Source organism: Pterocles gutturalis, unplaced genomic scaffold, assembly GCF_000699245.1.
Source record: "Pterocles gutturalis isolate BGI_N339 unplaced genomic scaffold, ASM69924v1 scaffold27159, whole genome shotgun sequence".
Taxonomy (NCBI): domain Eukaryota; kingdom Metazoa; phylum Chordata; class Aves; order Pterocliformes; family Pteroclidae; genus Pterocles; species Pterocles gutturalis.
In genome coordinates this window covers 3,042-19,293 of record NW_010131462.1, presented here as the reverse complement: position 1 = coordinate 19,293, position 16,252 = coordinate 3,042, and the positions used below count along the sequence as shown (strand labels likewise).

The 16,252-nt window shown below is 38.8% G+C and overlaps 1 protein-coding gene across 1 annotated transcript; it reads right to left on the bottom strand.

Moving 5' to 3' along the window:
• Positions 1-2,623: 2,623 nt before the first annotated feature.
• On the bottom strand, positions 2,624-12,610 carry LOC104467020 (interleukin-1 receptor type 1-like). The gene is made up of 9 exons (XM_010080625.1): positions 12,390-12,610; positions 11,894-12,086; positions 10,936-11,098; positions 8,897-8,962; positions 8,252-8,372; positions 6,021-6,169; positions 5,589-5,732; positions 3,515-3,676; positions 2,624-3,015 (listed from the first exon to the last, which is right to left on the bottom strand). The coding sequence occupies exons 1-9, from the start codon at positions 12,608-12,610 to the stop codon at positions 2,624-2,626; spliced, it is 1,611 nt and encodes a 536-aa protein (XP_010078927.1).
• Positions 12,611-16,252: the final 3,642 nt, after the last annotated feature.

Here is a 16,252-nt window from a genome sequence, read left to right as displayed (position 1 = left end):
GCCAAACAAACTGACAGCAACAAGCCAACAGAAGAAGTAACACACAGTTATGGTTTAAAAGTAAAAAGTGGTGCAGAGAATGGTTTCAATGTATCTTACACCACCTAACATTCAGACTGTTTTCTCTGTCAGCATAGATATACAATAAACTGAAATATATCTACCACATTGTGGTGAACAAATACTTTTTCACAGATTACATTGCATTTGCCTTTTTCTTCTAAAGCTTAGTTTCCAGAAGCAGCCCTCTGGCCAACTCATCATTAGGTTTTTTTTTAAATAAAGAGCTATCAGCACATCTGTCTCTATGGGAATTCTTTTATTTTACCACAAAAACCCAGTGTGTTTTCCTATGTGACTTGCAAAAATAGTTTCCAAGGGGAGAAAACAGAGACAAAATTCAGCTTCAAAATAAAGTCCCATGATAAAAGGATAAGCCACTTTGTGTCATGCTACATTCAAGTAGCTAGCTAAAAATCAACCACAATAACTGAAACCTTTCTCCCACACTCATTTTCACACAAGAAAACTAAAATGCCTAAATAGTCCCACTATACGTGGTTGTTTAAAAGAAAGTACCAGGTAGATAAATGCTGACTCACAATCATCTGTCTTCATGTAAGAGTCTTCAGGAGTCTCGTTTAGTGGGAAAATGCTTGTCTTGAATAATGTAGCAAACCTCTGAAAAGAACTGTGAAAAAAGTGTCTAGAAATGCTAACAGTACGGTCACAGAAGAAACAAAAAATACCAGCACAACTCCATGCAAATCAAGGTACTTATCTGTAGTACTGCAAATTCTAGTCTCATTGGTATTTTTTTATTTCAAAGCATATGAAATTAGGAAATTAAAAAAAAAATCTACCACAGCTTCAACATCGATACTTTATTATTTCTCTCATTCTATATGGAAATAAGAGGGTTCTGTTTTTAAACAGAAGTGAAAAAAAGTCTGTGAAGGAAAGTTTAACTCAGAGAAGTGTTGAAAACTAAAGTCTAAACACAATGTAAAAATGATTATCTAAACTCTCTAGGTTCTAATATCTATTTTTTAAAGGTTCTAGCCTAAACATTACGCATTTCCAAAGAAGACTGATTCAACATCTACCAGAACAACAGTACCTCATCTGATGGATCTATCCTGTTCTCAATTTTCATGCTGACATCTCAAAATTCTATAGTCAATGGAGGCTGCGGAAGATTACACAGCTGTGAACCCCACAGCCAGGAGAACGAGACACTGCTCATAAGAAGTACTGCTAGACCCTGTCAAAGAAAATTGTACCATTACATGCTATTGCGAATCTTTTGCTTTGAACACTGCTGGACCTTGCTTTCTCTCCCATCAGTACAGCCCAATGAAGACTGCATTCTACAGCATACACAGTTCTGAGAACCAGCTGAAAGGAATTCAGTGACAGATGCTATCCTGACAATAAAGATAACATAAGAACCTCCTTAACTTCAGGAAAGAACGAAAAAAGCAAGAAGAATTCACACTTGCATTGAGATTATGCTCTCCAAGACTGGAGCATGAAAATTCTTGCCACTTCAGACCACCTTGAAAAGGAAGCAGCATGTTGTTTTCTCATGGTGATACACAAAGAACAATCAGTTGGGGTCCAGAAATACCAAGCTACTCCCAGACAGGCTGATATAGTCACATGCCTCTAATTTTTTCTTTCACAAGTAGACAAGATATTATTTCTTGCCATTAGTACCTGGCCGTGTTTCAGAACTGGCCATTTTCCACTCTCTCCAGGATACCCAGCCCAAGCACAATTCTTTGACAGATTCTCATTGAATTTCTGTGCTTGTAGTTAGCACAGCTGAGACATGGAATGAGAACATCTGGTTTCTAGAGTAGCAGCACAGTCTATAAAGCTTCCAGTTTGCAAGGAATTGGAAATATTTTCACTTTCCTGAACATTTCAGGAGACTAAGTTTAGAAGCACCCCATAGACCAGATATCACAGAATTATTCAACAAATATCTAAAAAGCTACGGATTCCATTCCATTTGCTGAACACATTTGGTACCAACTATTCAGCTGAAACGCATTTAGTGTTGTGAGGAGTTTTAAATATACCTGCTATGTCACGTACTTCTCCAACCCCTTAAAGAAGCAAGGATAAGGCCTGTTGCTCAGGAGGGGACCCCAAAGCTTGCACAGTGCAGATTCTTGCAGTAATGAGGAAGTCAGACAATCACAGAAAGGCAACAAGAAGAGGAACAGAATGACTAGGAAAATGCTAATGACTGAAACAGATTTTTAATTTATCAACTGCAGTTTCAATTTAAAAAAAAAAAAATGGACTTCACAGCTGCTTCTTCAGTGGATATTACTTTTAAGTGGACCACAACCATTTAATAGTCTACCACAACCAGCAACATTTACTTCTCATACCTGTGTGAGACTAACACAACAAATTGTGTCACTATCCAAAACCCAGAACAGAAATGAAGTTGCACATAGTTTTTTATTTTAGGGTGTAATTTAGGGAGCAGATGAGCAGCTTTTACTCCTTGAAAAAAAAAAAAAATTACTTTGTAATACAAAGAATTTGTGTAAAAAAATCCCACAGTTCAGAATTACCTTCTCAGTTTTATTTTAATAAGTACATCTTAACTTCTCTTTGCTGCAGAATTGTTCAAAGTTAGGGGCAATAAATACACTTCAGAATAAGATACCTTTTTCCTGGGTGGCATTTGATAGCGAACATTTTTCCAGAATCTTGTATTTGCTGAACAAGATTTCTCTGAGAAGTCCGCTTTCCATTGGATAGCTCCATGTTTTTGCTTAATGTATCTGATTGATTCCGGCATGCTTGTATAGTCCTGTATTTCATCCATTTCTATAAGAATCACTTGAATTCCATCACGGATGAGAGCATTATAAATAGCTAGATGTTGTTCAGAGGTGTCTTCTAACAGGGAGTTACTAGATGCTTCTGATCCCACAATAATTATCAGTCTTCTGCTTTGCTTGAGGGTTTCATCAGCAACACTGACCACAGCTGTAAGTAATGAAGGAACAATCAAAGTTTACATAGAAACTTTACAACTGACATAAAATATTTCTTAATTTTAAGTTTGCACATATATGGAGCAGTGGCTAGTTCAGAGGACTGGTAGGTTTAAGTTCTCCATGCTGTCATTTACGAGTCATAACCCATTGCGTGAAATTGCTGATAAAAATTGCTTTCTTCAGTCCCCAGGAGCAGATACGGTTCAAAAAATCTCAACAATATTATTAATGCTGCTGAATCCTCACCTGTTCCTCACTAAAAAGAAAGTGCAGACCCTCATAACATCATAACAAAATTTTTTGTAAAAAAACAAACAATTAAAAATTAAAAAATTGCCTGTTGGATAAGTGGACAAATTATCCATCAATAATAAACAAATACACCTTTGTTTTCCAAAACCAGGCGGTTTTTCATTGTATATGTAATCTTCTAACCTGAGAACAATGTGTCAGAAAACAACCTATTAACTCTACTAATTAAAGCATACCTTCTCCGGGTAAATCGTCCCTTCCTAATATAAAGAGATTATATCCACATTGTTGTTCTAAAACTTCAGGGATTATTCTATGAACAAATGTTTCCAGACGACATAAACTTCTGCCTCCACTGCTTTTTGTGTACAGGACGCATGCATCATAGATTTTCCCATCTACAACAAACACAAATTTTTCTATTAAAAAACTAAAAATCAGCAATATGCCTTTATTGCAAGGTTTCATTTTGGACTGTTCAAAAATATTCACGGGGGGCTGATTCACCTATCTGACAGAATAACATCAAAGCACTAAAATGCTCCGCAAATCAAAAGAAAGATGATCAGCCACAGAACCCGACTTCTTTTCCCGTCATGGGGATGGATGTGCCAGCAAGCAAGCTGGATGCAGGACTCAGGACCTGCAGGAAGGAGCCCCCAGCTGCAGAGGTGCCAGGACATTAACAAAGTGTCCTCTTACAGGACTTTCTTCACCACCTCTCCTGAAACAAACCCATCAGCAGTTATCTCTGCTTCTGACAACCACAAGAGAGGGTGGAAATGGCAATTCTTGTAGTAATGCTATGGGGGAAAGCGGTTGAAGAAAAGGCCAGAAGGCAGCTGAGGTCTCAAGAGTTAAAATTGCATAATAAACAGGGACAGAGAAACTAAACCAAAATCAGATTTAACTCAACAAGTTAAGTCTAGCTCAACAAGTTACAAAACATAGTTTCTTTGATTTTTTTTCATTATAACTCTATTAAAGTGTTCTAGAAAAACTTAACTTTTAACTAGAAGTTGAAATTGCTTGTCAGTGAAAACATTTAGAATAGCCATGATTAAATGTTAACTATCTCAGTGCACATAATCCATTTACTTTCAAGCTATGGGAAACTTGAGACGGACTAATTCGGAGTGCTGCCATGCAAAATATCTATAATGTGCACTTATTCCAGTTTTTTCACACATGCCCAATGTGTTTGTCTACACCACAGCAATCAAAACAAATAAGAATAATCCCAAAATAGAGAAATAGTAGCATTTTTTCTCTTTGGCATGTAAACATCGTAACTGAGAGGATTTAGAAAGCAAGTGTTGGGTTAAAGACAGAAGTTGAAAAAAAAAAAAAAAACAGCAGCAGAATGAATCTCTGAGAAAACAAGGCTCCGATCTTCAATATAAATACGTAATGCACATCTTTAAACAGCTCGTTTACAAGATGTAGCTCTGCTGACATCTATTGATCATCATCAGAGTGACCACAAATCTACATTTAAAGAAACTACAGAAAAGCAAAAAGCAACATGCTAATTTGGGAATAATGTGGAGTTCTGGTGAGGCCGCACCTTGAATACTGTGTTCAGTTTTGGGCCCCTCACCACAAGAAGGACATTGAGGTGCTGGAGCAGGTCCAGAGAAGGGCAACAAAGCTGGTGAAGGGTCTGGAGCACAGGTCTTATGAGGAGCATCTGAGGGAGCTGGGGTTGTTTAGTCTAGAGAAGAGGAGGCTGAGAGGAGACCTTATCACTCTCCACAACTACCTGAAAGGAGGTTGTAGTGAGGTGGGTGCTGGCCTCTTCTCTAAAGGAACAAGTGATAGGACAAGAGGAAACGGCCTCAAGTTGTGCCAGGGAGGTTTAGGCTAGATATTAGAAAAAAATTTCTTCACTGAAAGAGTGATCAGGCATTGGAACAGGCTGCCCAGAGAAGTGGTGGAGTCACCATCCCTGGAGGTGTTCAAGAAACGTGTAGATGTGGTGCTTAGGGACATGGTTTAGTGAGTTAGGTGGTGTTGGGCTGATGGTTGGACTTGATGATCCTTGTGGTCTTTTCCGACCTTAATGATTCTATGATTCTTCTCACCATGACTGCTTTCAGTATTATGCAGTGTTTATTACCTCGACTGTGATTATATATTTTACCCATATGACTGAAAAAATTCCCCAAAAAAATGTCTCTGTGCATATCTGAAAATTCTTCAAGGAAATTCCACATATATTCTACTTAGTAATCACATAATATACAAGTAAAGGCAAGTTAAAAAAACAATAGACTAGTTGTACTAACATACCTGGTCACACTCACATACCTTCCTTACTTGCACAGGCACGGACAGAATTACGGTACCAAAGCGTCAAGTCAATCTTGAAAATCTTGTAGATTATTAAAGTAATAAATGTTAAAATTAACAAAGAGACAAGCCCTCCAGTCAGCCATCTTTTTATATCAGGAACTGCACAAAAAAATAAGAAGATTGGGTTTTAAATGTTGAATTTGTCCAAATCTGATCTCTCACACAATGTAATACAAATTTGAGTGTCCTATTTTTCACTTCCAACTACCTAAACAGTGCTAAATACACTACTACATGACTCCTTCCCTATGCACAGGTACATGCATACATAGTGCAAACTGTAATCCATCTGTCTTCTATCAACATGATATGTGAGCATTTGGTACCAAAACCCCTTCTCAGGAAGTCAAGACAAGCACAGACCCCAAAAATAACAGTATTTCTTACCTCTGTGTTTTAATATAATATAGGATGCAACCTGCCCAAAGGCATTTGAAGCTTGACAGACAAATGGTTGTTCATAATCTTCACTATTCACTTCAGAAATTATTAGCTTCACAGAATACACAGGGCGTCCATCGTTAGAAGTTTCCTCCCTATCCAGAAGGTAACAAACAGAGTCATAAAACCACAGCCCTCTCTGGAATGGCTTCATCATCAACAGCTGCAGCAGGAAAATGGTGCCACACTTCAGAACAGACGAGCAATTACATTGTATGAAGGAAACCCAAACAACAGACAGGCCTCTTACTGACATTTAGCATAGACAGAAGACAGCAAGACATTATCTGGAGCTGTGTTTCCCCAAATACAAGATTTCTGTAGGCTGAAGTACAAAAAATAGACCTTATAAACCTAAGCAAACCCTTGTTACAGGCTTCCCAGCCCCTGTAAGAGTAAGCGGAAAGAGAGAAATTCCACCATGTGATATGACACAGAAAGAGGCCCTGGTACAAGTGTGTCATCTTGCAGTGAGCAGCTCTGGGACAAGGAGGACATCAAAGGTGGTGATCTGCAGCAGACAACACCAATTCACAGTGGGATTCCAGCTGCAGGGAGCGGAGTCTAAATTGCTGCTTCACCACATAGATCATAAGAGACCCGTAACAGCTGAAGTGTCAGGGTGCACCACTAAGAGACATAGATTATCCCCCTTACATTGTACAAGAGAACACAAAAGCTTGTTATGCTGCACGTTCAGTTAGTCAAGTGTACTGTGATGTGCGACTGATGTGTGAACTAAACACCTTTTTAACCACCAGCAAAGTGAGGGATACCACCACCTTGTTAACAGTAGATCTCAAATCTAAAATTAACTAACTAGTCTACTTATCCAAGCACTATTCTTTCCTGAAAGCATATTCTAGTTACCATGTAAAATGCAAAATAAAACCCTGAAATATATCATAAAGGGCATATACAGGACCATGTAAATCATTTTCTAAGCAAAAAGATGCAGTAATTTGAACACTGCAACAAGGAATGAATGAACCAACATCACTAATGCAAATGACTAATGGTTGCAAAGATGACCATTTAAGTGCTAGGAAGTACAAAAAATAACATTGCTTTTATGATATCAACTCCGTGTGCCTCTGCATTATAGCCCAATTATTTATGGCATTACAATTCTTTATGACAGTACAATATATTATTTTTGTATAGGGTTTTCTCTTTGTGAGTGCTCAAAGTATTCAGAATTCGATTTCCCTCTTTGTTTTATGATGAGTACTTATTTCTCACAACTTTATTCTCACTTTGAAGATACCATTCTCATTTCTTCATCAGTTTCTTGCTCATAGATAGTGCTTGACAATTTACAAAAATGATCACACTTTTCTTCATAGCACCATCATGAGATGAGGGCTGACAAAAGACCTGCAATTTTTAGTTCCTAACCTGTCATGTGTAAGAAACTTTCATATTGCCTTCTACTCCAATTTTAGTTGCTTTTTAAAGTCAGGTCTAACTTCTTCTCTCCTAACTCCATTTAACCTGCTTTTCACCCTCACCTTATCTCCCAGTTGCCCTTCTCATGCTTTACTGAGTCCAAGTCCAATTTCATCCCAAACCCCAACTCATCACTGTAAATCTGTCTCCCTTTACTCATCTCACCCCATTAAGCTTCAGTACAAATGTCCTCAACAAAGTCTTCCATTAGCTCTTCAGCTGATCTCACACTTCTTTAACTCAAGGCTCTTAATCCCCGAAGTCTCAATTTCTCCTGTAAAGCACAGGTGTGACTTCATACAACCTTTCGGAGAGGCAGATGTGAAGGGAAAGGAGAAGCAGAAGAAAGAGACAGTCTGAAGATCATGTGTCTGGATATGCTTGATCCAACTCAAAGAGGTCTCTGACAGGCCAGAGCCTGCTCAATAGAAACTGTACTACAGTTATGAGACTGTAAGTCTACAAAACACCTTCTCCCAAGGCTGGAAATCAAGACAGATTTTTACAATGACCAAAAAGAGCACAATCACATGTGAAATTCATGTGCCTACTACATTTCAAGTTTCTACTTCAAAGCAAAAAGTGAATTGGAGGAGGCAAGCATTGGCGTTTTCAAAAAGAAAGCTATTTAAGCAGGCGAAAAATGTTGCTAAATATTTTAATTTCAAAGGGAGAAAGCTCCACTTTGGTTGCCAATATGGTATTTTCTAATCTGAAAATATACTTACTCATAGGGACTTGCAAAAATTCTGCTCATATAAAATACATCAATATACACACCGTTGCCTGTCCAGAACACCTCAAACCCATCAGCACCTGTTGTATTGCAATCCACTGTAACCTGTGAGCCTATAAAATTGTGTTACAAAGTGAAAAGTTAATTTCCACAATCTAATTAAAGTCTATACAATTCTGTCCACAAACTGCCACAAGACCAACTAAGGACGGTCCCATACCCTTGCAGAAAAGTTACTCTAAAAGTTTACTCAGTTATCTGTGGGTTCAGAAAGAGACTGCCAGGATGGAAGAGGCTAAATCTAGGAAGAAGATGCCTCTCTCTGGGGCATCACTTTCCCTGCAGACTCAAAGATGGATCTGTTCTTAGAATCTCTTCCAGAGTGATGGAAAGCAACAGATGTGACAGAGAATCACTTGGGTTCCCCACAGTTTTATTTGCATCTGAAAAATTTCCCTAGGACTTTGTAAGCAAAGCCCAAGCACTCCTTCAGAAGATCGACACAGAGAAACTGAGCTTGTCACTAAACTAGTTTTTGTCAAGAAACAAAACAAGAAAACACAGAATATGAAACTCCTTGAATATAAATCTTCACTAGGACACAAAATCATATTTTCTTATAGAGAAAACTACTTACCAAGCTCCACTTCAATTGAGTTGTTTCTTGGATAAGATATTTCTGGGGGCTTTTTTGGCGGGCTCACTAACCAAAGGAAAGAAAATGCTTTTCAGAAAACCTGGTGCAGTTGCAGTCTGTTCTATGCTCTATAACCCAAGTACAACCTAAAAAAATGCTGCCCTATGGACAAGGTTGTCAGCAATTTTATAACAGACATCACTCAATACTAAAAGTATCATGTCTCAGGCAGATGTTACTTCTGACTTGAAGCTATACTGTTCTTTGCCCCATCTCTTCCAAAATGGAGTGCCACTGATCTCTACACAGTCATGGTGGACAGGCTGTTCCACAGCATAAAAATCCTGCAATGTTGCATGCACAGGTGCTGGGAAGGGTATGGGTCAATATCTACAGTATTACTCCTCTGCAGTCTGAATAGCCTGTCACCCAGCACCCCATAGATACAAGCTGAAGCTGAATACTTTTAGAGTACGATTAATCTATTTTAGACTTTTAATATTATAAAGGGGAAATTTAATTTCTGTACTCTAGTTAAAGGCCTTACAATTCTTCCCACAGCACTATCTATAAGAAAGTACAACACAGTGGCCCCTTTTAGATGTTTACATGAGGACTAGATAAATTACACTCTGGAAAGCTTGTTTCTATCTACAGGCTACAAAGGGAGAATAATCAACAGGTGGAGATCTAGACATCAGCATTAGAAATGTCTCAGTAGGACTAAATTAATCCCAACTTCGAGGGTCCCTCACTGAACACATACCATTTCCAGCTGTCTCAGGCAGCTGTAGGACATTCTAGAACATTTTCTATCAGATATTCAAAGCTCAAGAAAGTTTCTCCAAGAGCACAAATTAACAAAAAGAAATCATAAAGCATCTTGTTTGAGCTCCCCTAGCAAGCACACAGGATTGTCCCAGACATATCCTTCCCCTTCTGAAAACCAGGCCTGAACTATCGTTTGGACCCCAAACCACCTATTTTAGTGCTGACTTGCTCAGCTGGAGACTCTAAAAACAACTGAGCTGTCTTTAGTCATTTACAACAAAGGAGTGATATGATTTTGCTTCTACTGAATAGTGGGAGCCGAAATTACACTGAGAGAAGTTCTAGGGACAGATTTTAAGACCAGAATGATCATTTCATCTGATCTAACCTTATGTTCCTCATATTTTGTTTACCCACATCATATGCATATGACATATGAATATGATACACATTCATATCATATATATACATATACACACATAGACACATACATACATACACATGTATGCATATATATACACACACAGACAAAGCAGGCAAGCACAAAAAGAGACCATCAAATAGCAATGCATTCTATTTGTAAACCTGAAAATATCTTTCATGAGCTGGAATGCCAAAACAGTACTGGCATTTCACACCTTGATACAGAACAGCCTTTCTCGCAATGCTGTGCTAACAAAGGAGTTCACGCTTTACAGCTAGGCCTTCTTTTATATCTCTTTTTGTGCTGGTGGCCCCTCGACATATATCAGGGGCTACTGAGCTAGACACACGAGATCAGAGATTGGTAGTATTTTAAGTTGAGGAGCTTAAAAACAAAAACAGAAGAGACAAAGGTTTCAAGGAAACAGATAGGACACACAGCTACAATTTGGGCTGGTATAGTTCATTGTTCTTGCAGCAAGAGGATAATGTAAAAGAGAGAGAAGTAAGATGATCAGGATAGAGGGCACAGCTACAGCAGAAAGCATTGTGCCTACTAAGCCTTACATGGCACCTGCTTAGGGACCTTGGCAGCTGGTCTGGGCAGCAAAGCTTTGACATACTACAACTTTGAACAGAGGAACCAATCTTCAACACAGTGGCAACAACAGGCAAAAGCATATAAGCTCTCAGTCAGTATTTCTTTCCCTCAAATTTAGGTGAAAACTAGTACCCACAAGTATGTCTATCCACAAATTGGGTCTTTTAGCTTTAGTCTTTGGAAACTTGGACAAAAATTTGGAGTCACTGTTATGAATGCAAACACAGGGGAATTATCTACTTACCTTGTACAGTCAGACTGACATCTCGCGAAATGTTATATTGTTTTCCATTGTAGGCATACGTTGTTTCACATGTATAGTTTCCTTGATCATGTACAGTCACATTGGAAATTATAAGATCACTGTTTGAAAAGGCAAACCTTTTCCCTTCCAGCAGCTGGCAGTCCTAAACATGTGTAGAGAGCTCTGTTAATTCATACCACTACCTCTTTCCATGGTTTGTTTCTCTGTAATGCAATCTGAACTTTCAGTGGATCACAGCATAAGGATGGATGCCTTGCAGATGCTGAGGAAGAGCAAGGGGGCAGAATAAAATACAAAACAGACTTCATTTTGGCTCTGAGGTTTTTAATTCTTTTAATTTTGTAATTGCTTAGAAAACAACTTCCAATTTTAGAGAAATAAGGAAGTGAAATGCAAGTGTCAGGATTTTTAAAAATACTCGCTAATGAAGACTCACTTAATAATTAGATTTAACTTTTTTAAGTATTTAAATACGCTTGGTACCACATGGACTGCATGGGCATGTTTTGCTGCAGAAGGCACTACGTTATTGTAAAAGGAAGAGCCTTTAAATAAGTGCGAACAATATAAAACGGCATTTATTTAATGGAACAAAACTGAGCATATAATGGATATGCCATCTGTCAGAAATTACATACTAAAACTGTTCCGACACAAAAGAAACTCACCACAGTGTTTCGCTAGCAGGTGAAAAGATGCCACCTGGTGGATATGTGGGTCAACGTCTCCTACACCTGAGACGAATTTCTACCCCATTAATAAAAAAAACTGTATACACCTTCAAAAGATAAAAAGCCTTAATCCTCTCCCAATCTGTTTTAAAAGCATTTTTCTCCCATTTATAATAAATCTTTAGTTTTTATCTTAAATTTCACAAACATTGGTGATTTATACTTTAAATAATGGACAGTTAGAGTACAAAACACAGCATTCTCACCTTATACCAACGAACAGGCTGAATATTCTTCTCATTCCTGAAATAATCCAAGTGTGGACACACAACCTTTGCAGCTGATACTGTGAATATGACCTCCTCTACAGCAAATTTTTCATTTAAGCATAAGCCATCAATCCTCTCAAAAACTGTTACTTTTGTACACATTTTCCTGCAGCTTGTCAAATTCCTGCAATTAATATAACACAATAAAATTAACCTATTTGGCCTATTTTTCAACTCAAAAACATATGGTATGTTTTTTGGAGAAGAAAGAGAGGATGAGAACTTCACAGTTTCTCTAATAGATTTACTTTTGCCTACTAGGAAAAAAAAAACCAAACTAGATTTACTTTCCCTGACCTAAAGTTAGCTTTTGTGAACACACCCTCCCTAGTTCATTAGTATTTCTCTTACCGCGCGAATTCTACTTGCTTTCTAAAAGTTATTCCCTTTGCAACTTATTTCTCTAGCAATGTAATTTTTTTTTAACTTTCACCTTATGATACATTCATAATCTCCAGAATCTTCTAACATTGCAGGGAGAAACCAAATTAAATTCTTCTGCTGATGAATTCTAGAAAGTTTGTCTCTAGGCACAGCTGTCTGGTTACCAACTTTATACCATGTTAAATTGTAGTCTCCACTTTTCAAGCTCTTTTCCAGTGAACATCTAATAGCAAGAGGCTGCCCGTCAGGCACAAGACTTTGCTTCAACATCACATCATAGGCATCACATTGCTCTAAAGGAAAGAGACAAACATTAAAGAAAACCTCAAACACTGTAAAAGGATATACTACTTGACTACAGTTACAAAGTTCATTGGAGTTTCCATCTCCATTCTTAAGTCATCTACTAAAAACACAATTATAACCCCTTACCTTTACAGTTGAGAGTGCTACTCAAGAGATATACAGCTACAGTTACATCACTGAAACAAAATGCTGGTTTTTGAATGCAAACTTTACACTCAACAGAATCTCTTAATTTGCAGCAGACTGACATTTGTACATTTTAGTTCAGATGCAAATAGATAGAGTACTTGCATTTCTCCAGTCTGTTGCATGTGCATACACACAAACACATACATGCAAACACAAATTTCACTTTTAACATCTCTGTTTGTTAACTTCATTTAACTGTAGTCAAAGAGTCAAAGTAAGTCTTCAAGACAGACAATGTTTTCAGTACCCAAATGTCCTAAGAGGACACTGAAGTTAAAGTTGCTGTTGCGCAAATATTTAGTTTGCTATGGAAATTTCAACTTATCCTTCATCTTATGAGCACTCAGAGAGGAATTATTACAAGCACTTACCGATGAGCTAATTTTCTTTCCCCTGGACACAAGGACATTCACACAGAAAAATGGCACCACCATGAGATTATTTTTTTTTTTTTGTCAGTATGACAAAAAACTGCACCCATTCAGGAACGTGAGCCTGGTATCCAAAGTCAGTATTCTATTTATCTAAAATTCCTCATTTCCTTAGAATATAAAAACAGCCACATAGTCACGCAAGTGTTGTCTGTCTACCCCAAAACCCTGTCTCTAACAATAACCAACGGAAAATGCGTAAGAAAGGAGAGTAGGGCAAAACAAGTACAGTAATGCTTTGCATTTTCTGCATGAAAAACTATTCACAGGCTTTTACCATTTATCTGGTCATCATGTATTTCTTGCGATGAGAAATGCTGAAGTGAACATTCCCTCATCTGCCTACTCTATGGTATTCATGATTTTAGAGACCACCATCATATCTTGCCTCAGTCATCTCTTTTTTTTTACCTCAGAGCCCTCTTTCATTTAATGACTTTTTATATGGAAGCCATCCCAAATCTGACAACACTGTCACTCATCTACCTACCTCTCCTGATATAGTCTTTCTGAGATGGAATGACCAGAACTGCTGAGTTCAATTGATTCACATGCACCAAGGTGTTATAGAGTAGCATAATGAAGCTTTCTGTTTCCTGCTCTACTCCTTTCCCAAAAATTCTGCTTTTCTAACCACCATTGATGACAGAGTTAATGCTTCGAGAGAGCATCCAAAGATGCACTTTCCCCAAGTAGCAACTAATTAACTTAGTGTTCACACTGCACACATGCAGTATGGTTGTTTCTGCGATATGTGTATGATTCTTCCATGTCCCTACACATCCATTTGATTTTACTTATCGACATTCTGTCACTAAACCACTCAATATCCAGATATGCTCCCCATAGTCAGCATTAGTTTCAACCACTAGGGATAATTCATACCATCCACAGCTCTCACCACTTTGCTATAAATCTTTTTCAAATGACTTATCAAAACACTGAATTGCTCAGATATCTGTATTGAATGCCCCATAATAACTCTGATGGTTATGAAATGTTATGGCCAGAGGAACTGACAACCTTTTTCTGCCACCAACTGCTAATGTGCTGAAATAGTGTCATTTTTTTACACACTTCTTGCCTCAGTTTTTCTGAAATCCCCCTCCCCCAATGCCCTCCATGGCTTCCATGGAGCAGGAAAGAAATATAATGTACACACACAACTAGGCAGAAAATAGAACTCTCTACTGGGGAGAAAGGGGCAGGGAGGGCAGCCTTTCCATACGATTACTTAGCCAAAAAAAAAGACTATCCAATGAATTGGTGAACCTTGCAGCTTGTCCATCCATGGGCAAAAAAACCCAAACCAAAACCAAGCCATTTCCAACCAAATGGTTTGCTAGAAACTCAAAGAATGGAAATTAATGAGGTTTTTTTTTTAACAGTCTGGCACTGCCGCAAGACTCCAGGTGGAATGACAAGATTATGACAGCAGCTCATTTGAACCATTTGAAATGTTTTAAACATGAACTGGATTGTTGTTTGACAGATGAAGGGCAGAAACAAGCACTTACAACTTAGCAGCCTAGCAATTTTACAAAAATCTAGATGCTCTGTTATTGTCAAGTGGCTAAATCTTAAGGACACATTCTTTAAAGTTAAAACTACAACTCATTTCATCAGGTTATACACCAGAGCGTCATGCTGCCATGCAGATGGACCTTGCCAGGCTGGAGAAGTGGGCTGACAGGTACCTTATGTAGTTCAACAAAGGGAAACGTGAAGTCCTGCATCTGGTGAGGATTAACCCCAGGAACAGCACATGCTGGAGACCATTCAGCTGCTAAGCAGCTCTGCAGACAAGAACATTGGGGTCCTGGTGGACAACAATTGACCATGAGCCACCAATGCTCCCTCATGGCAAAGAAGGCTAATGGTGTCCTGGGCTGCATTAGGACCTGCCAGCAGATTGAGGAAGGTGATCTACTACTCGGCCCTGGTGAGGCAACATCCAGAGTGCTGTGTCCAGCTCTGGGCTCCCCAGTATAAGAGAGACAAGGATTTAACAGAGAAAGTTCAGCACAGGGCCACAAAGATGATCAAGGGAGTGGAGCATCTCTCACATGAGGACAGGCCGAAAGAGCTGGGACTGTTCAGCCTGGAGAAGGCTTGGGGAGTGTGTGGGTAGATCTTATCAATGTGTGCAAATACCTGATGGCAGGCAATGCAGAACAGGGGACCAGACTTTTGCCCATTGACAGGACAAGAGGTAATAAGCACAAACTGAAACACATAAAACTCCATCTGAACACAAGAAAACACTTCTTTACTGTGAGGGTGATAAAACACTCGAACAGGTTGCCCAGAGACACTGTCGAGTCTCATTCTGTGGAGATACTCGAAATACAACTGGACATGGTCCTGGGCAACCTGCTCTAGCTGACCATGGGAGCGTCAGGGAGGTTAGACTAGATGATCTCAAGAGTTCCCTTACAACCTAAATAATTCTGTTATATCATAGAATCATAGAATGGCCTGGGTTAAAAAGGACCTTAAAGATCATCTAGTTTCAACCCCCCTGCTGTGGGCAGGTTTGCCAACCACGGACCAGACTGCCCAGGGCCCCATCCAGCTTGGCCTTGAATGCTTCCAGGGATGGGGCATCCACAGCTTCTCTGGGAAACCTGTTCCAGTGCCTCACCACCCTCTGAGTGAAAAATTTCCTCCTAATATCTAAACTAAATCTCCCCTCTCTGAGTTTAAACCCACTCCCCCTCATCCTGTCACTATCAACCCATGTAAACAGTCACTCCCCCTCCTGTTTATGACATAAAATATCACATATTATATGTTTTATAGGTTCCTGCTTTTAGGATTGCCTACAAAAACCTGACTGGCATGCACACAAAGTTGCCTTTTACAGCCATTTTCACTGAAAATTATTGTGCAAAACAATAAGCTTCAGAACAAGACCTCCCACAGCCACCAATAAACTTACCTGCAATAATTAAAGACAGAAATGCTGTTGTGATATTACATGAAA